Here is a 21952-nt window from a genome sequence, read left to right as displayed (position 1 = left end):
AGCCAATTAATTCCCTTTGCAGTGTGTTCTCTGGTCCTTAAGAGATTAGTATGAGATCCACAATCTTTCAAGTGACATTTCTAATAGGACAAATTCTGCTTACACTTTAGATACATGGATGAAAAAATTATTCTCTTGTGAGAACTTCAGGCTTGGCCCACTTCGTACACATTCTACCCAGAGCTATACTAACCGCTCCAAGGCTTCACTAGTGTGGCAGAAACATTGTCCTTCCAGATCTCTTTAGTTATATAGTAGGAATGGCCTTCAGAGGTTCTCAGAAACCTGGAGCTCTGGAAAGTGAATAGACAAAATGTAAATTGGGGTAATTGGCCGCAAGTGTCACTTTATTTCTTATATAGCTTCATGACAATGATTGACTGGCATTAAAATTTGACTAGTCCATCATAAGAGAATTTCCCTATTGGGATATGAGAGCTGGGAAGATGCCCTGCCCACCCACCAGATTCCTGTGATTGTAAAATAAGCACAAGAACTCAGGCATAGAAGTGTTGTATCTGCCTTCTCATGCTTTAATCCCACATCCTTGCCCCGTTTGTGGAGCATGTCCTCAGTCCTTTTCAGATGATCAGACATGTGAGGTTCATCAAATTTCAGCCCCCTGGGAACTTAGAACAGGTAAAAGACCCGTAGGCCACCAGGAGAAACTACTTTTTAGTTCACAATTACATGAAAACAAACTTACACATGAAAATCCAAGTAACACAGACACATAAAAATCCCTTTACTTCTGATTAATTCTCAGGGTCCCAAATACTAGGGTGCATAATCTTCCCAGACATTAGAGAACTGAGGCAGGAATACCAAGGACTAGGTGTCGGAATTGTCCTAAATAGTCTTGCCAGTGGCAACAGCTGTTTCATAGTCTTCCAAAGTGGTTTTATATCTTCTCTAGTTTCCCTCAGTCAATTATGATTCCGCACTGGATACAGTGCCTTTCTATGCTATCAAGAGCGTCAGATCCCCTCTCATAAGCCAAATGAAGGACAGGCTTAAAAATTATGTGGGAGTGGAGTGGATTTCACCATGTCTTACTTATGCTTTACTGAATTCTATCTTCAGCACTCCAGGACTGCATCTCTTTAGCAGTAGGCATGTAAGGGACAAACTGACTGACTAGGAGAAAAGCTAAAGACAGGAGTACTCAGACAGGGTGGTGCACCGCCAGAGGCTTCTGATGAGGCCCGCTTTTGTAGCAGTGTGTGGCACTTAGTATCATTCTGACAACGGGGGAAGGAGCAGCCTGTCAAAATCCTTGTGACGGAGCCTTAAGGATTTGTCCTTCAAAATTCTTCCCCTTTGTCTCCAGCATCAAAGGAAAGTGTACAGTGAAGAGGCGAGTCAGTGTGTGGCAAATCTATCAGAACCCAAACCTCCTATCTTGAGTTTAGGGCTGTGTGCTTTAAGGTTTGAGCCCAGTAAGGACAGACCCTTTTAAGTCAGTCACTTATCAGACCTACATACTTATTATCCTTGACCACACTGAAGTTGAGGCTGTCAAGTAGTCTCCAGGATCTAGAACAGCCTACGGGTCTCAAAATATAATGACCCAAATTTCCTTAAGTCTCAAATCTCCTACATCACACCTATGAGGTAGAGGCAGGAGAATGCCAGTGAAATAGAAGCCTCAACTGAGAAAAAGTTGAGTAGTTCTGGATAGGGCTTTTGTTTGGTAGTTGGAAGAGGTGATATAAGGTACAGGCAGGTCAAAGAGATGCCTCAGAAAAGTTCTTCTCAGGTTGAACACAGAACCCATCCCATCTCAGTTGGTGGCTGAATTAAGCTCTCCACATATGGCCCCTAGCTAGGTCTTGGTCTTTCCTGTGTGGACTCTCTGATGCCGGATTAAGTGATATCCTCTGCTGAAGCTTTTCCCACAGGTAGCACAGGTGAAAGGCTTTTCCCCAGTGTGTGTTCGCTGATGTCTGACAAGGTGATCCCTCCTGCTGAAGGTTTTGCCGCACTCATCACACCGGCAGTTCCTCACTGAGGCATGGCCTTTCAGGTGCTTGGCGAACGCTGCACTATGGTTGAAGGAGCGCCCACACTCACTGCAGAGATGGTGCTCCTCAGACACGTGTGTCTTCCGGTGTGTCAGATACTGCTTCTGCTCACTGAAGTTCTCTCCACAGTCCGCGCATGTGTAGGGCTTGCCTCCAACATGGATTCTTTGGTGTGTCGTTAACACAGATTTCTGGCTGAAGCTTTTGCTACAAATAGTACAGAAAAAAGGTTTCTCTCCTGTATGTGTCCTCTGGTGCCTGACCAGGTCTGACGTCCAACGGAAATGTTTTCCACAATCATCACAGGTATATGGTTTCTCCACACGGGTAGTTACCTCAGACTGGACCACAGAGGCATCCACAGCTTTCCGGTTTGGAGGATGTTTATGAGGCGTGTTCATCTTATGAACTTTCTGGTGCCTGGCTAGATGGGAACTCCGTGTGTAACTTTTCCCACACTCCATACATTTGTAGGGTTTTTCTCCTGTGTGAGTTCTTAAGTGCCTAATAAGATGAGAATTACATGTGAAGCTTTTTCCACATAGAGGGCAATGATGCTGCCTCCCTGACTGGGAATGCGCAGGCACAGTTTCCCTAATATTTGTCAGACTATTAACTTTGGAAACATTGGTACGGAATCTTTCATTAAGTCTACTGGTGTTATCCTCAATGACTATCTCCCAGTCTGGAGTCTGGTGAATTTCTGTGTTTGCCAAAACAGACTTGTGTGTGTCTTGTTGCTCAACACAGTCTTCCTCAGCTTCGCTCACGTCTCCTATAGAAGGGGCAAGAACAGAAAAGGAGAAGTTAGAACAACAGTAGTGTCTTTTATAGGAGAGGATTCTGAATGAGTTTTCTAAGAAATGGTAGGAAGAGTGAAGGGGAGGGTAATGGCAGAAGAGTCTGCCTTTCAGAAGAAAGCATTAGTGATGGGTGGCATATAAGAAGAACCAGTGAGTGGGCTATGGGGCAAGTCTGTAAAGTCAGACCAAAACAAAAAGATCAAATAATAAACAGGACCAATGAGAAAGAGACACACTCACTAGAGGGAACTGCCCAACTATGGTGCCCAGACTTGTCTGATACTCCTCACCTGTATAGGTAAAACTCAGGATTTCTGGTTCTGCAGGCTCTTGAGACTCATGGACACCTGGGACCTGAGGCTCTTCTTCTCTAATCTGGGATGTATCATCTAGTCTGGGAATTGGAAATGCTGCTCAAGAGATGGGAAAAAAGGACATCATGATTGGCCCAATACTTCCTTGAGTTAAGAGCATCTGTCTGGACTGGTAGATGGCAGAGCGAAGGCATGTATGTTAAGTGTCAGACATCACTACTCTTCAGCTCGGCCTGTCTCCATGCTGCCCGTCTAGAGCATTTCTGGTACTTTCACCTGAGCCTCAGTAATTAGAGTACTTACTGTGCTCCTTGCTCCTTCCTCTCTTGTTGAAGAAAGCAGATTATCTTCGTTTTGACTGTTTCAAAACTCAGATGCTTACTTCAAAAGTTAAACATTAAACTCAGAAAAACTGTATTTTCTCATCTTCTATTCACTTTTTTTTTCCCAAGCACCTTCCTTTCTTCCTTACTGTTGGAAGGGTATTATCTTTTTCAGCTAACTGATCTTTCCTCTCACTGTGGGGTAGGCATGCATTAGTGAAACTTTAGTAAATGTAAATTCAAGGTCTTTGACTCCCTATATTCCAACAGGAAAAAGATATTTGCGGCTAGAATGCTCTGGAAATACATGCAACTCCTTACACAGAGAGACCACAATTCCACAATCTTCTTCCAAGACATATTCTCCATAGAATTCTTTTTGTGTTGGATCCAGATCACTCCACTGATCCTGTGAGAAGCACAGAGCCACATCCTTGAATGTGACCAGTCCCTGCAATGACACAAAGATCCAATCAAGACGTGATGCTTCAGGTAGCCTATGATGTTTTAAGGTAGGGTCCATCCAGAGACAAAGGGAATGGGGAAGAGGGAGAATGGGGGGTGGGGAAGAGCCTATTAATGGCGTTGCTTCTGAACCTTCAGCACTTGAGGAAAACACTGGCCTTGCGTCTGCTTCTCCAACACATTATGATTCTTCAGGCCAAACTATATTTTTCTGTTTAAAGCCCAAGATGGGCCTTAAATCAGTCAACTCCCTAGTTGGTGTTTTAATGGGAGGTCTTGGTGAAAACCATCTTTTTTCTAAGAATTGTTCTCAAATGAGTCCATCTACGATCATCCATGGTCAGAACAAGAAAGAACTTTTCCCCCACTAGACGACAACTCTAAACCAACAGTGAATTCTACCTGCTTTTCCCAGCCCCATAATTTCAGATCAAGAGGGTTAGCTCATAAGTATTACAGCAGTCATGCCAGGCATTCTTACAAATGATAGAACCCAGGCCCTGTTCACTTAATAACTTCAAAGTTGTACTGAATACTGCAAAATGATCACACTTAGTGCTTTTAGTCAGTACCTCTGGAGCTGTAGTCTAGCTGAGGAAAAGAACAGTTAGTTAGTGCCTCTGGCCAATGACGAGATGAGGAAGGCTGGAGCTGAGAACCGGTTTAACTGTACAGTTTCTTCCCCTATCCCGCATCCCCACAGAAGGAACAGAAAACTTACTCTAAGCATGCAAACTTGCATCCATTATTGTTCAGCATATGGCTAACATTCAACAAATCCTCAAATATGTATTTTGAGCTAGGATTTACCTGAGAGAGAGCAGTGAGAAGAGCAACCATCTCTGGGTGTCCAGATTCTTGTTCTGTGGGAAGGTCTATGTCCTGGGACACTGGAACCTCTGAGAAACAAAAAGGAGGTCAGCAATGTGAGTGTAAGACGCTGAGCTTCCTCTACTAGAGTGGACAGAACAGAAAGTGGCCTTACCTTCTCTATCTGCTAAGAGAACCAGGAAACTGAGCTAAGGTGGACAGAATTATCTTAATGACTATAACCCCACTGACGAGCACTCAAGAATACTACTACTCATACTTGGCCCCATTTGTAGGCAGGTTCTAGCTGGTTCTTTCTGTTCTCAACATCAACATTCTGTGTTTTCTATTAGAACTGGTCCAGCTTCTGTGGTATAAGAGAACCCCCCATTTCTTCTTCACTTTGCCAAAATGTCTGCTCTCGGCTGAGGCTTGTTCGTACCACTTTCCAGCAGGGGAGGGTGCTCCCCTTCATGCTGCAAGCTCTCCTGTTCCGGTGTCCCCATGTCTGTGCTTCGGAGTGCTTCCTCATGGGGCTGCTCAGTGGTCAGGGTCTGTGTTGGCTCTTGTTGCTCGCTGGAGGAGTCCGGCTCTAGCTCTAGGTGTAGTGTCTCCTCTGACAGGACTTCCTGGCCCTGAACATGGACGGTTACCTGGGAATAATTTTAACTTCCAGTCATGATGGAGTCAGGAGGAAATTTCTGCTTACCATCAGGGGTATTTTGGGAGGAACACTTATAGCGGAAACCAGGCGAGGAGAGGAAATTCAAGTCGCAAAGGCACACGAAGAACCAGTTATCTTTAGTAAGACAAGGCAGGGGACACACTAGGATGGCCCTACTTTTCCACTTCTGTCAACCTTTAATCCCATCACCTGGACCCCCAGGTTTCCATCTATCCTTCAGGGCTGCTCACTGTTTGCTTCCCCAGATCACCATCCTAGGAAAGGGGTCTTGGGATTATGGGTCTAGGTCAATCTAGAGGAAGTCATAATAGTTGCTTTCTAAGGACCTCAAGGTTCAACATCCAAAGAAATTTAAAACTCAATCTTTAGGTGGCATAGGCAGATGATTCAAATCTTAGAAAGTCACACTCGCACACATCCATTCCTGCCCCACTGAGTTCATGGATCTAGATGTAATCCAAACACAGAACCAGTAAAATTTAAAGGATAATTTACGAGACCCTCATACTCTCCCCAGATCCAGCCTTTCAGGAACAGGCCCCCTCCACATCACACAGATCAGGACTCCCCCTCCTCACCCACCGCCTTGGTCTCCTGGGTTGTTTCTGCAAACCCTCCACCAGCGTCACTGCCTCCTCGCCACTCTCTGGCCGTTGGCCTCGCACCCAGCTCTGCAGTTCTCCAGGCAGGACAGTAAGGAACTGCTCTAGCACAAGCAGCTCAAGGATCTGCTCCTTCGTTCTCCTCTCTGGCCTCAACCATTGATGACAAAGCTCTCGCAGTCTGATGAGGGCTTCCCGAGGGCTAGATGCTTCCTGGTAGCGAAAGCGTCGGAAGTTCTGGTGAGAGGTCTCCAGGACAGGATCATCGCCCTGCAAGGCGGATTCTGGCCCGCAGGTGAAATCATCCTCCAGTTTCACCATTAGAACTCCTTCTTCTTCCCAAAGATCTTGGTCCTCTGGCTCCAAGGCTGCTGCCATTTCCTGGCTCTTGGGTGTTAGTTATCACACCATTTAGCCCTCACACTGGCAGGAATGTATTTTCGACTGGGTACTTCAAGGGCTTCCTTGTAAGCAACCTACGGTAGGGAAGTAAAGATGAAAGAGAACAGAAACCTGCAGTTATGTAGAGACAACAGTCTTGGCTTAGTCATCCTTTGTATACTTCTGAAATAACTCCCCCTTTTCCCAGTCTCCATAACTGTATGTTGCAATGAAACCGAGTTAGGACGGGATATCCATGGCCTACTAAGGTCCTCTACCCTCATTTCCTAGGGAAGGTTCCTAGTCCATAAAACAGCAGTATACTGCTCTATCTGCAGTAGTGTAGATCTGCCTCCCAATGCCTTTCTTTTACTTCCTTCCTGCTCAGTTCTTTAGTCTGGCTTCTTCATTTCCTGTCTGTACTACAGCCAGCACACTGTGAGCTCCCCACAGTACTTACATGGCTGGGAGAAAAGATGCTCACAATGTCTACAAACAGTGCCTCGGCGGCCATGATTTGCTTCACAGGCACACAGTGTGCATATTCTGAGCTATCAACAGGGTGGGTACAGGTTAAGCAAGGCTGCATTATGCTAGTATTAATCTTTGTAAAATGGGAACTGTTGGAGATTTAAGCACTCCAAGAAACAACAGTGAGGAAAGACTCTTACCAGTACTGCCCCAGAAGCCTGCCTTTATCTTGCTAAAACCCATCTTTAACCAGATGACTTACTGACCCCTCAGTGCTCAAAGGACACGCAGCAATCATTCTAGCCTTGATGGCAAACTTACTTTCTTCCTGCCTTGGCAGGGACCAACTATAAAGAAAATACTTAGTTTAGTTATCTGTGGATTCAACTTTTTGATTTTATTTCTCATTGTTTAAAATTTATTAAACCAATCCTACCTCTTAAGACTTGTAAATGTTTATTCCTCTTTCTCCTTGCTATTCAGTGTGGTCCACACCACCTTGCCTGAACTACAGTCATGACTTCCTAAGTGTGCTCCCTGCAGTACTCAACAATGAGTAAAAGATAACACATTAGTTGTTAAACTAATTCTGGTTCAGTATGTCTAGACAGTTATATCTTTACAAGGGCTACTTATCACTCTAATGAGATCCCTGGTTGGGTAATATAAAGGGAAGGAAGGGAGACTAAAAGTGCTTACATTTGCCTGCTATCACTTAGTAGGTACGGGATAGGAGTGCAGCCCAGTGGGAAGTTTTTTTTTTCTGTAAATGTATTTTCTCATCAACAGAATACTTCTGTTAGAATAAATTTGAGATCGAATATCTTACTGTTTTCTGTGTTCAGAAGGGAGGTGGAACTTCAATGTTAACTATTAACTTTCTAAAGTATTTTTCTAATGCTATTACTTAGTTTTATAAAAACGTGGTTTAAATGTAAGACCATTCTAAACTGCAGGGGATGCAAAGTGCTTTATAGTCTATCTTACCATTCTCTGTAGCACCTGCTGTAGTGACTGCATGAGGGCCCACAGCCAGCATGGCTTTTTAGGCTGCCCTGCCTTTTGAAGAATGTACCTGTGGCACACACTCTACTCTGTCTTCTTTTCCCAGCTACAATTTGTGTGTGGCCTTTTCTTAGTGTTTTCCCTTTGTCATTTCCTTGCTCTGATGATGCCCTATGCAGCTTTCATCTAGAAAACTGTAACTGCCACTGCAGTTGCTATTCCAAGTCACCATTTGTTAGCAGGCATGTCTTTCTGCAGCCTGTGGGCCACACATTTCCCAGGATAGTTATGAATACAGTCCAACACATTTGTAGATGACATTATTTTTCGGTGTCAAAAGTTTGGACACCCCAGCTTACAGTGTAACCAGTGCTGGCTGTCACAGTAAATCTGGTCATGTTCTTTAATCATTCCTGCTTTTCTCTTAAGTGAGTAAGGTTAAGTATATCACACACTAGCTGGCCTTACTGTTATCATTCCATTTGCAATTCTTTATAGCCATGCCCCCATTCCTGAACTGGGTGCATACAATCTTTACAAGTGTCCCATGGACTTGGGAGTTGTTAAAATTCCTTCCCAAGGGAAAACATAAGCAATATCTATCCTTTGTCTCAAGTTCCTAATAAATGAAGGCATGATTCCACCAAAATTCACTCTAGAGAACAAAAGAATTTATTGGGCATTCTTATGGAGTATAGGTGAGGGGTTTCTTACAGGATGTGGTTATTCTTCCCCCTAAAAGACACACCTAGAAAGCTTTACCCAGTAGGGATGCAAGGCTTCCCCAGAGCTGCAGAGATGGAGGCCCTGCTCTAGCCTTCTCTTGTGTGACTGTGTGTGTATTCTGGTCCCTCCTGCAGGGGAGATGCAGAGTTGCCAGCTGGTAGGAAGCAGCTGGATACATGGGTTGGGGGTGAACTATAAACATGCCCAGCTGGTATCTTTTGCAAGCAGGCACAGCTGAATGCTCCAAGATGGTAGTTGGTTGGCTTGGAGAAAAGTCACACATGACTCTTTTGTACCTGTGGCCTTTAGTTAGGCTAAACTTGACTTATTTTTTAAGACAGGGTTCATGTCTTCTGAGATTTTATTTGCTCCTATTCTCTCTACCCTTATACATGGTTAGAAATTGCCGAAATGGGTCAAAAGCAGCCTTGGTCCATCGATTTCATTTCCTGTCCTATTACATAGTCACTGCTTATTTTCCTCGAGAAACTTGATGTTAGCAAATGTGATTTTTACTCTCTAAAGCCCATTACAAAGAACACAATAAATGCATCTAAGCCCTATGAATCTCTGCTCTTCTATCTGCTTGCTACCTTAGCAACCATAGCCAGTCTTTCTCTACCTATACTCACACTTTGCTGGGTCACTGAATCTTGTTAATTCTGTCTAACAAATGTCTTTCAAATTCATCATGTCTTCATCTGCATTAAATGCTCTAGGTGAGAACTACAAGCTGCCATATTCCGAGAGACTGAAGTCTCAACCCCGGAAAAGGATTGGTCTGTGTCAGGTACTATGTGTCAGCAGAGTGAACCATTGAGTTAAAATTTTACAAGGGTCTTGGCTCTGTCTTCCTCCAGACAAGAATGATAGCCAGCCAGGGATCCCTTACTGGCTAGTCATGTTGTACTGCACTGCAGTTGCCTGCAGTCAACGCTCAAGGTTATCTATCACTGGATCTCACCAGCTGTTCCTTGACTGTTGGTGCACTTTATATGACGTATAAAGTGTCATGTATAATAATTCTATAACCATATTTTCCAAAATTCTCTTAATCTAAGTTATATGCTTATCTTTAGTGAAGCTTTTTTGTTCTTGTTTTGTATTTTGATAGAATTAAAAGTGGTCAGAATTTCATTTGTTTCTAGCTCAGCACTAATGGTTTTAGTAATCTCGGATTGGTTTTAATGTTAACTTTTCATGGTATTCCTGAAAGAGTTTTAGCTTGTTATTTGAACCTCTGCCCTCAAGTCATTTTTTTTTTTTTTTTAAAAAGAAGATTGTGATTTAATGTATGCCTGAGGATACCAGACGAGTTACAAGTAACTGACAGCTACCTGACATTTGGTGCTGGGAACACCTCTGGGAGAGCAAGAAGTGTCCTTAACCACTGAACTGTCTCTTCCGTTTCCCAAGGGATTTTTGGTCCCACCAAAGAATTTCTTTGATACTCAAAATTCAAGACCAGATCTCTTTCTTTTCTCTTTTCTACTGTGAGTGCCACTTCCATGACAGCCATCGCTCAAATTACTATTCAGCATCTCGTTTCCCTTTACCAAGACTTTCTGAGCTTCTCTATGAACTTTCCTATCCGTCTGATCTGCTTTGAGTTTGCCTTATTGAATCCTCCCAGATGATGACTAAGAACATGGGTCTCCCCAGATCCTAGTATACGCTGTTCCTCTAGGGGCAGAGTTACTCATGAGACTATAAGATTCTGAAGGGAGGAACATGCTGTACCCTGTTCAAAGTCGAGCAAAAAAAAAAAAAAAAAAAAAGGTACTTGCTTCATAATTGGCGAGGGCAGAGAACATTTACTGAGTTTCTGTCTCTGGGAAAGATAGCGACCATGTCATTTGAATTAGAACTTAGTCATATGTTCAGCAAAATGTGTGTTGGATAAGTGAATAAAGAAAAATTTATGTTTGCATGATACATAAACAAGACATTCCCAGTGGTTTTAAGTGTGATAAAGTCATAAGTAATCTTCAGGTCACATTGGGGGATAATTCAAATGTACATTACACTTTTGAAAAAATAGTTTTTTGAGATTTCAATCAGCTTTAGTAAGCACCAACCTGACATTAAATAATTTAATGTCAATATTCACTATTTACCCAGATACATATCCCTTTATGCTAACATTCACCTGTAAGGCAGATAAACAGAGTTGCTATACAAGGTTAACTTAGCTTAATAAACAGATCTCTATTATTTTAAAAGTCTGAGAACCAGATCAGTGAAGTAATCTAGAAATTCCCCTGGTCTTCAAGGAGCATCAGGTCCAAAAGATTGCATACATTGTGTGTTCTGAAGGAAGGAATCCTGCTTTGAGTGGCTTTACTCTTCAAAGCAAAAAATTCATCCATGCAGCCATGTTACATAAACCCTGCCAGGGTGTGTAAATGTTCCACAGTTGATATTCCTGCTGCTTACTTTGCATTTACTTTAGCAATCTCAAAGAACAAGATGGAGGGAAAGAGGTCAGCAGCAGTGGCAATGAAGAGGGGAAGGACTCCTTACACTGGCAGGAGATGGGGATGGGAGAGGCATGGCAGCTGGGTAAAGCTATACATCATGTTCTGAAAGAACCATGTTCCAGCTCCAGATTCACACACACCAGAACCCCTGTAAAAGGTAAAGTCCTCTGTAGATAACTACTTTAATGCAGTGGAATGGCATGAATTAAAATCTGCTATGCAAATGTCAAGCATTAATAATAGAGACAAGAAGAATCGGTTTTCACTGTTCACCCTACAGATCATGGCGTGTGCAAGGTCACATGCATGCTGCCTTCAATGTTTTGGCCTTCCAATTCCATTATCTTTCTTTGGTGTCCTTGGAAGAGTTCCAGAGCAAGATAAAACCCTGGCATCAACCCTGGTGGCTCTGTAGCAAGTTCCTGGGGTCGCTTGCTCCTCTACCCAGTGTCCACTCCCCATCCCCAGTGCCCCTGTAGCAGCTGCTCTGAAGTGGGCCATAGCTCTTGGCTAACCCATGTGGGAGTCCATAACTAGGTCAGGAATAGTAAATGATTTGTTTAGAAGAGTCTCTAAGAAAATGTCTACAAAGACACTTCGTAAGATGGGGGGGCAGCCTCATGACCTGGCCTCATGAGTATACATTGCTAAGTACACAAGAGATGATTCAGAAGGAGACAAGGGGAAACTAAGATCTTTTTGCCATTCTTGGCTTAGCTTTCTCTATCTCTTCTCTGAAGATGTCACATGACAGAGGTGGCTAACTCAGCTCTCTTGAACACAAAGAATAAAAGACATAAAAGAATTCTCAATTTTGTACCCTAAAAGACATCTTTTGTAGCTATAGGAAAAAGAGTGATTGCCTTTTTACTGGAAAATAGTCTTCAGACAATTAACTCGCAATTTGGACTTAAACGATGATATTTAGTAGATTCAGATATCCTGTGTGTAGCCACTTCCTTTAAGTTGAAACATTCCCGAGGAAAGAGTGAAGCTCAAAAACCCTAGGGAGCTAATGAAACAAGGCTTAGGATGTCCACACAACTTACAAAACTCAGGAAGCTCAGGAAGTTGTTCCATTCATCAAACCCAGTCTCCAAGGTTACATAAAGCAGCAGGCAACTGCTGTGAAGAGCACGCTCCTTGGTGTCACTGCTTTTAAGTTAAGAAGAGGCATCCAGGGTGATAGTTTTACAATGTCACTCATTCTGGGACAGACCTTTCCAGTGATGCAAATGCCGTAGATTAACCCTGATAAATTCATCAGATCATGAAACTGAATCTGACAGATCAGCGGTGAGTTGTTGAGGAGCAGCTGCAGTGACTGAGACAGGTGGAGGCAGGAGATGTAACACTGACCTGAGACCAGAGTACTTACAGAGGCAACTGCATCGTGAGGACCTTTCCCCATGTGGTAGGAGACAGTGAGCTTCCTATCTGTAGTGGCAGCTTCATGCTTCCACTAATGTGGGATAAGACACACCATGAAGGTAAAGCCATTGAGAATGGAGTGTTCCTTGAGGGAATGTCGAGTTCCCCATCTTATCTACATGCTATGAGGTGACATGCTTCCCCAGTGAACCAGGCCAACCAGGCAACTTTGGGGGCATTCCCCAAAATGCTAATGAACTTGAGAATTTATGCCAATCCTGAAAGTACACGCTATATGGTCATAAGCAGGCTATAGCAGTAATTTCAGCTACTGTAGTGAGTGAAAAGTCACAGCTAAGCTTAGCTGTCTGTCTGGAAAGCACTTGCCCATGTAAGAGGAATTCTGATATGAAAAAGACACGTGAATGCTATCCTCTGATTTGGTAGAAGGTGCAAAAAGCAAGCAAACAAACAAACACACAAAAACCTGGTAAGATAAGATGGGCTGCTGCACTGTCATTTCCTGCATTTGGCAAGTGCAAGGAAGACAATACAAATTAGACCCCTGCTAAAAGACACTCTACTCCACCCACGTCTAAAACACTAGAATCCCAATGGGGAAATAAGTTAGTGAAGAGGGCAAAAGTAAGGCAGAAGTAAAAGAAGATACACCTCAGTTCCAACCTTTAGTACAAAGGGGAAATTCAGATTCAGTATAAGGCACTGCGCTGACTAGTGGCCCAGTACAGAGTAAGTGAATGCTCTATGCGTTCAGTTTTAACTGAACAGATGTTAAAACCAAGAATGAGACTGTCTCTCAGAGCCTGACTCACGAGGCTATGAGACTCAGGTGCAGATGGGCAGTCCAAGTATCAAAGAAGTAGAGAAACAGAAATGTAAGTACTTTATATATATATATATATGTGTGTGTGTGTGTGTGTGTGTATGTGTGTATAAAACCTAAAGCAATATGGGGAAAACAAGTCTCTGAAGTACAGCTCATATTGGCTCAGATTATCATGATTATCAAAAACTGTAAAACAACAGAGGAAGGGCAAGCATTTCTGAAGGAACTGGGCATGTGATAAGGGGCGGTTGATACCCAGCTCACTAGACTAGACAGGGCTGCCCCAGCAAGGTTAAGAGGCTAACTTAATAGGGAGCTTGGGACTGGTCTGGAGCTGGAGGTCAACTTATGAGTGGGTACTCCCAGGAGTCATAAAACTGTTGAGTGAAAGTTCCAGTGTTACAAGTGATTAGCTATGAGCTTTTGGCCAAGGAGACCCGAGTTCCCCGCTCACCTCCTACCCCACTTCCCTAGAAGTTACTAACACTGCTGTTGGTTTCACATTAGAAGCACATGGTAAGACTCTATTACTGAAGACACTGAACACTTTGCCTATGCAACATGAGAAATCAATCTGGGAGCTGGGAGGGTCTAACCTATTGGATGGTTTTCATAGTGCCAGAAGGTGCTATGCAGTCTGTTGTACTGACATCTATTTCTGTTAAGTAAAAGCAAATATTTGTGGCTACAGAGGTCAGGAAGGCCAAGGGTTAAGAAACTAACTACTGTTTCTGTTTTAATATATGAATGTGATGTACCTACCTGTCTTTGAAACAGTCATTTATAGTCACAGATTTCTGCTGTCATCAGCCTCTAATATGGAAGAAAAGGCTGTCTCCTGAAGTGAATACTGCAGAACTGCAGAGACTGATACACAATCTGTCAAGCTGTCAAGTAACTGTTACTATGGACCCTATGCTCAGGCAGAAATGGAAGAAAGTATCCAGCCATCTTTTTTACCCCTTCCAAGGGTCAGGGAACATCTTGGAAGATAGAGTGGAAAGAACATAAGAACCACAGGAGTGAATTCCATGCAGCTATTTCCTTACAAATCAAACATCCCCCTTAGGAAAGGCAGTGGGGTATGGTTCATAAGTCTCATAAGGAATGACACATAGGCTCAGACAGCTCACTGACTTAAGAAGCTCATACACAACATTCATGAGGCAAACATGAAACAAACAGGAAGCAACTGGTGGTGAAGACGCTGGTGGAGTCACTTTCAGACTGAACAGGGGGCTATGGACATGTAGGGAACTATGGGCACGCAGCTACAAGAGTTGTTGTCCATGTTGGGGTGAACCTTTCGGTGACATAGATACCTCTGTGCCTATGAGTAACGCTTTACTCAAGCTGTTACTAATGAACTCAGTGACTTACCAAGCTCTATGGGTGGGAGACTTTCTTTGATCTGTCATTTATGTCTTATCTTGTGGGGATGTTTGGTCACACATCTCCAGGAAAAGTCACAAAACACAAGTGACAAATGTAGCCCCATAATCTGGGATTGTGAATACAACTGCTCACTAGAGCTTACTTGGGCCTTCAAGCTGTTCTAGATTTCAAACTAAACCAACCAACCAACCAACCAACCAACCAACCAACAAAAAACAAACTAAATTCTTGACTGTTTTCTCCAATCCTGCTACTCCACAGAATTAAAGATCTCAACAACTCGGCCTTTCCACTAGCCAAGTTCTTGCCCGTATTTCAACTGCTGTGTATACAGATGCACACCACTGCCTCCCACGTAATGGTAACATGGCTTTGGAATCTTGAGTATGTATCTCTACTCTCATGAGCCACATGGTACAATTTCTCTGACTCTCAGGTTACCCTTGAAATGTGGTTAACACGCCTATCTCACATGCTTTCTTTGTGGAGTAAAGGATAGAATTTGTATCAATCTCTTGGCTTAGAATCTGGCACAAGGTAGATGCCAGTCTGGCTCATTACTTTCTGCTTCAAGATCTTTCATGTTCTTTTGAGATATGAAGATTTAAATAATAAGCACACGGTCCACTTTATTTCTTCATAACTACAAAAGAAAAATGAGGGAAAGGGTTGGTCTGTTTATTGTCTTAGCACAAATGAAGTGTTAAATTCAAACCAAAAAAGCAAACAGTCCTTGCTCTGGAGGCACTATAAATTGAATTAAGCAAGCTGTTGGAACACAGACGGGACAGGACCTTGGTGACCTTGGTGATAGAGTATTTAACTATAGATAGAATCAGCAAGGCTTCTACTTACCAAAAGCAAAGCCCCTTCCCTTTTTGCAGTTGGCAGGACACATGTGATTCATATCCAGTGAGGATGTCAAGTCCTGTGAAAGTTCAACACGGAAGGCAAAGAAAGTGAAAGCAATGCATTCCCTGGCTTTTGGCCTTCAAGCATGTCATGATCAGTGTGCCTTGAACCATGCTGAAAAACTGGTTTTATTTGGAAGTGCTGGGATGGAGTCCAGAACTCTGCATTTTGGGCAAATGTTCTACCACTGAGCTATAGCCCCACCTTGAGAAATGCTTTGTTTTGCCACTTTCTCCCCCATAAAAATCATATTTGAGAAGCAAGAGAATATTGGCTCAATGCTTATTACAATAGATTTTAAGAGACAGAATGAGGAATGGAAAAGGAGAAGATAGGAAGAAGAGGAAAGGTCAAATAAGCACTGCCTACTACAAGAAGGGCAGTGTGGGCAGAGGCTGAACTACCTTCTACTCTGAAATCTGACAGCCTTTATAGTCAGCATCAAGGTTTAAAGTGGATAAAAAATGTCACTGACAATATGATAAATTGAAAATATAGAATTCATAGCAATTCAGTCTCTAATAAAATGTTTCCTCATCCATACAGATGTGGGTAGCAATGATAAGAGACAGAAGACTCACATTCTATACCCTGCTCTACCTTGTAAGATGTGGCATCCTGGACCAGTTGTATCAGCTCGCTCTGAAGGAGACAGTTTTTCTATCTAAAGGCAATGAACTGGCTCATCCTTTGAGAAAGCTTTCCAGATTTAGGATGCCAAGGAGGGGCTTCAAGAGGAACAAAGACAAGCATTTTGTTTACTGTTTGATTCACAGTGGATCAGTGTGGGCTGATGAAAGAGGTTTATTTAAGAACTGAGATAGGCTGTACTTAAATACATATTTTAAGAGACAAAAACCGCATTATCTGGCCATTAAGATCATGTTCATTAACCTCCAACTTGAAGTGAATCTTCCTACATTTAATGGGTAGTACCCAGAATTAGTTACTGACTTAAATAATGTGGGTCGATCTTTAAATACATATTTAAGACAAAATGCCACAAATTAATCTGAAGCTGAAAAAGTAAGGGACACCATCACACTTGACACCCACCAGGAAGAGAACAGCATTTATTATTTGGCAGCCAAAGTTACGCAGATATGTTTAAATTCCCACAACAAATACAGTCAACAATAATCTCACAACAGAGAAACAATCCCTTAATAGGAAAAGGATAAATAACAAGACTATAGCTGGACCCCAAGGGTGGATATAGGTGTCTCAGGACAATTACTTTCTATGTGTATACAATCAATACATCCTGGCTACCTACTGCTCTATGCTGGGTGACTTCCTTTTGGCTTGGTCTGAGGCTCTCGTGCCTATATATGAGGACAAAGGTTGGGATCTCCATGGTTTGACCTAGCAGAATCTGAGAGCACGGGAGAAATCCCAGCAGTCATTCCTTGTGGGCAGTTCAGTGTCTGTTTTCCTTGGGAAGCTGGGTCCCCTAGGCAAGGATATGTTCCTAGTCCTACCACTCTTCTAGGTAGTTTGTAGAAAGAAAAAAAAAAAGCTCAATAAATACATTCCCCAACTTGGATACAGAAGCACTGAAATTAGTGGGTGCCAGGGCTCTCTGGTAATAAGTCCTTCACGGAGACAGCTGGAATATTTATTGATACACCAGGTGGTTTATCAATAAAGTCTACCCTGGTTTATTGTTCAATAGAGACAGACTGCTGTAGTATCAATGGAGAGAAACTTTGAGGGGAAAAATGCACAGACTTGATTCAGTTCGTAACATACACTGAACCTCAATCTTATACCTTATACTATTCCATGTGCTAAGTAGGAAGGGGAAGAAGCCGAGAAGTTAATCGGGAAACAGCAGGGACTTTAGCAATACCAGGAATTCACATTGAAGCCTGGGATACGATGTGCCCTGTGATCAGAGTGGAAGCTCTTTATCAAGGGAATCAAGAAAATCAAGGGGGCTGGGTGAAAGCCTTTACTCTCAGCACTCAGAGGTAGAGACAGGCAGGCCCCTGTGAGTTCTAGCCCAGCCTAGTCTGTACAGTGAGTTCTAGGACAGCCAAGGCTATATAGAGAGACACTGTTTTAAAACAAGCAAGCAAACAACAAACCAAACCCAAGCTAGGAGGAGAAAACCAAACCAAAAAACAATCCTTATCAGTATTTTATCTTAATTTTCCATAAAAGATGATACAGCATTTGGCTTTCTGTCTTAAAGGCATTTAATTTCACAAATAACTCAAACTCGAATGGTAAGATCACCCATCAAAGATTATTCAACACTAGTATTAGCAAGTCTTTGGCCTCAAACCAAAGGTGCCATGAGGGAGGTCTGGCCAAACAGTAGTTCTCAAAGTGATCAATACAGAACACAGGGAACCTTTAGCCTTACATGCAGGTTCAGGTGTGTTAAACTCAGTATCCACTACCTGGGCAAAGGAAGTAAATTTGAGGTTTTGTGCAGAAAAACACAAACATATCCAGTGACGTCTACATTCAGGTGAGAAGAGGACAATAAAGCAGAAAGTCTAGAGCAGTTCTATGCCTGTGTCAAGTGGCATAGTCACCTCACCTGTATATTCTGCAATGACAGGAATCCCTCAACAGTGATGTGGATCCTGCAGTGGCCTTGGAATGACTGTCTCCTGCAATTATACAGACAGAATGCAAAGGGTATGTATACAGGAGGCAGGAGGAAAGGCCAGAAGCTGGGCTTAGAAGAGAAATGTACCACCTTCCTCCAACCCTGTCCACCCTTTTTTGTTAGGCAGCAATGGCAGTAAGCTACTCAAGATGGATGGTACCAAAGTATTCCACTGTCACTTGTTTCTCCCAACAAGCCTCCCAGAGCCACCCTGACACCTCATTTGAAATTGTTTTCTGGATTCAGGTCCATGGGGCTGCTTCAAAGAAAAGCTGCAAAGAGAGATGCCTTGTGACTTCCGTGTCACAAGCTTCCCTGGCTTTCACCTGCAGACTGTGGACAGGATAGCCTGTCAGCAAAACCCTGGATGTGGCACTTCTGGCTATGACCAAGACAGTTCAAGATCAGCTGGGTTTCCATACCTCCCTTTGGAATAGACAGCATTATCCACGTGTAAGATACAAGACAGCCATGGCTCAGGGGGATGGAAAGTGTGTGAGAGGACCAGGAAGACCATGGGATACAAACTAGCAAACTTTCGGTCCACTATGAGAAGTCCCGCAGACGGTGATCAATGAGGCGAAGAGGTCCCTGAACTGGTTGTCAGGGGTGGGAAGAGAGAAGCTGCCAGGTGCAGACAGTAGCCTCTAGCCCCACAGGGAAGTTCCGAGCCTGTCACTAAGCCAGGTGAGAGCCACAGGGCTAGACAGCTAGCTACACCGTCTCGGACGACTGGCAAGGCTCACAGGTGATAAGATCGCATGCGAAGGGGGCGGGGTTCGCGAGGAAGGAGGGAAGGCAAAACCTGCCGGGAGGGATCTGGAGCGAGGAGAGACGCAGAGCGAAAAGTCTGATGAGGAGGGAAGGTGGGTGTCAAGGGGCCTAGACTACTCCCCACTGGCTTCTAGGCTACGGGAGCGGTGGGCACGGATGCAATCCGAAGGGGGCACAGTGCAAGTCCTCAGGCCCCAGGAGGGGGCGGAAGGAGGTGGCTGGGCAGAGAAACCTGGAGCGCCACCCTTGTCTCGGGACGTCCCGGCTCCGGCCGCGAGGAGGTGACATGGCTACAACGCCCAGGCCGCGGGGACCCCGCCGCCACCCCTTCCCCGGCAAGCGCTGTCCCCCGGCGCCGCGGGGGCGGGGTCTGCTGCCCCTCCCTACGCTCCCGCCCTTCTCGGGTCCTCACTCCCCGCCCGCTGCGGTGCCCGCTCGCCGGCCAGCTCCCCGACACTCACGTCTCCCGCGGCTCCAGCGGCTCCTCCCCTGCCCGGTGCTCCCCCACCCACTCCCGGCCGAAAGAGCCGAGCGGGATCCGAGTCGCGCGGGGCCCAGCGGGTCGGAACACGTGGGGCCTCTGCGCCCGGAACCGGAAGCGACTGTTCGCCCCACCTCCAGGCGGTGCTGGAGCCTGTCTAGGCTGTAGGAGGTTTGGTCCACTCGTTGTGTTGGTTGAAGCCTTGGGGCTCTTCTAGTGAGACCCATGGCGGAGAAGCATTCCCTGGACTGCTGCCCTCTATGGCCAGTCCCTCTTTGCGGCAAATCAATCAACCTCCTACGCTTGGGCTTCATTGCCTGCCTCCAACAGGGTTTTGTTTTCATCTTTCATGTTGGTTTTGGTGTCTACATCTCCACAAGAGAACCCCCTCCTTCCCACGCAGTTTTCTTTTCCTTTAAGCATGGAAGAATTAAAAAAAAAAAAAAAAAGGTTTGGGTTTGAATGCTGGCTCCTTCACGCACAGCTGTTGCAGGACCGCCAGAACATCTGCCTGTCAACTCTGTCCATCCTGAAAAAAGGCAAACTCTTGGTCTTAGAACTAACATGTAGATGGAATTTAGACAAAAGCTCAGTAAGAAAATGGAGATGTTCTCTATTGGCCTTTGTGTGCTATTTTGTTGCCTCTTTGACACTGTCTTCCCTGATCCGAGTTGCTCATTTTTTTTTTTTTTTTTTTTTTTTTGTCTTCGTCACTGACATTTCTATACTCAGTTTTGCCCTGAATGTCACATAGTGACAAGTGCAAGCCTTCTCCTTCCAGCCACTTGAAAACCATTTCAGTTTATGGAACAAGGTGCTAGAGACGGCGTAGCATACTTTGAACTGGAGATGTCAATCGCTTTTGCTAGAGAGCTAGTTAATGGTTCTGCAGAGAATATTACAGTACCCTTGATCAGGGCTCTATTGAGGCCCCAACAGGAAAATTGTTTTCCTTTGGTCAAAGGAGTGGAATCTACCTCTAGCCTGGGTGGAGACCAGGCAATCATGAGAGTTAATCCGTTTATGCCCTGACAATCACCCCTCCAGAATGCAGGTTCACTTAATACCATGATAAAAGACAAGGGAGTTAATGAGAAATGTACTTTTTCAGAAACCTAATTCTGTTCAGTTCAGGCAGAGCTAGGCAGAGCTAGGATGGGCAGGTCTGCCCTTCTGAGTTTTGACTCAAGTCTAATTTGTCTGTTTTCCTTCTTCTCCTTCTCCTCCTCCTCCTCCTCCTCCTCCTCCTCCTCCTCCTCCTCCTCCTCCTCCTCTTTCTCTTCTTCCTCCTCCTCCTCTTTCTCTTCTTCCTCCTCCTCCTCTTTCTCTTCTTCCTCCTCCTCCTCCTCCTCTTTCTCTTCTTCCTCCTCCTCCTCCTCCTCTTTCTCTTCTTCCTCCTCCTCCTCTTCCTTCTCCTCTTCCTCCTCTTTCTCCTCCTCCTCTTCCTCCTCCTCCTCCTCCTCTTCTTCTTTTTTTTTAATTAGGAGAGTGGCCAGAGCCAAAGTATGTTCTTTCTGTTACTTTGAGCCTTTCCATCATTTCCTGAAGTATCCCCCCTCCCCCACACTATGTGACTGCTTACAAATGACAGATTTCCTCCGTTCCTCTTGTCTATCTTCCTTCTCTAGGCAGGTGCAGAAATTTACAGTTTGCCTGCTCTGGGATTTTTTTTTTTTAAGTCAAATAAAATTGTCTTTGAGGTTTCTTCTTAGTCAATTTTAAAATTCTATTGTCAATGAGGCTAAGTACCCCAAGAAGGGTACTAACGAATGAAGACTTAGTATGAGAATTTGCTCCTCCGATTATGGACGCTGAGATGGTACAGTCTGTGTGGACTGGAGAATGGAGAATTGAGAAAATGGTGGTCACATTCAGCCCTAGAACAGATAGGTAAAGGTGGGGTGTTACTGTGAACCCCGGCATCAGCAGGTATGAGAGTCAGGTTCTTGGTATATCAGAGTAAAACAATGCCTTGCCTTAAAAGAAATATTTTGCTCTCTCCTGCCTTTCTCTTCTGTTCAGCCCTCAACAGATTGACTGAGACCCACTGATTCAAGTGCTAATAAATTCCACACTCACACATCTAGCAAGGGTGTGTAAGGGACATGCAGATTTTTTTCAGGTATTTGGGCATCCTTTGGCATGGTGAAATAGACACAGACTTTTCCTCAATCATGTTTAGTCCTTCGTTTTCTTTCTTCCATCACCACTACTTTATTGTCTGTAGACTGTTAAATATGACTCTAGTTTTTTTTTTTTATTCAAGGCAATTTCAACTATTTTCTAGATGGCTTTGGGTAAAATCCATTGGATTATGCTTTCACTTTACCTTCCAATGACCATTTCCCCTCATCAATTCCGATGCAGCTGCTTTTCTTATTGAACATAGGTATAGCGACTGAATATATATGGGTTTTTTTTTTTTGGTGTTCAATTTAATACCAAAAGGAATGTACAATA

General features: G+C 44.0%; 1 protein-coding gene across 1 annotated transcript; it reads right to left on the bottom strand.

Moving 5' to 3' along the window:
• Positions 1–330: 330 nt before the first annotated feature.
• Znf202 (zinc finger protein 202) lies at positions 331–19502 on the bottom strand. Its single transcript, XM_028755779.1, has 9 exons — positions 19473–19502; positions 18166–18238; positions 15558–15630; positions 6003–6502; positions 5182–5392; positions 4740–4828; positions 3786–3915; positions 3118–3237; positions 331–2799 (listed from the first exon to the last, which is right to left on the bottom strand). The coding sequence occupies exons 4-9, from the start codon at positions 6402–6404 to the stop codon at positions 1826–1828; spliced, it is 1926 nt and encodes a 641-aa protein (XP_028611612.1). The 5' UTR covers positions 6405–6502; positions 15558–15630; positions 18166–18238; positions 19473–19502; the 3' UTR covers positions 331–1825.
• Positions 19503–21952: the final 2450 nt, after the last annotated feature.

This window comes from Grammomys surdaster, unplaced genomic scaffold, assembly GCF_004785775.1.
Source record: "Grammomys surdaster isolate TR1022 unplaced genomic scaffold, NIH_TR_1.0 126086, whole genome shotgun sequence".
Lineage (NCBI taxonomy): Eukaryota > Metazoa > Chordata > Mammalia > Rodentia > Muridae > Grammomys > Grammomys surdaster.
This window is presented reverse-complemented; position numbering and strand designations above follow the sequence as displayed.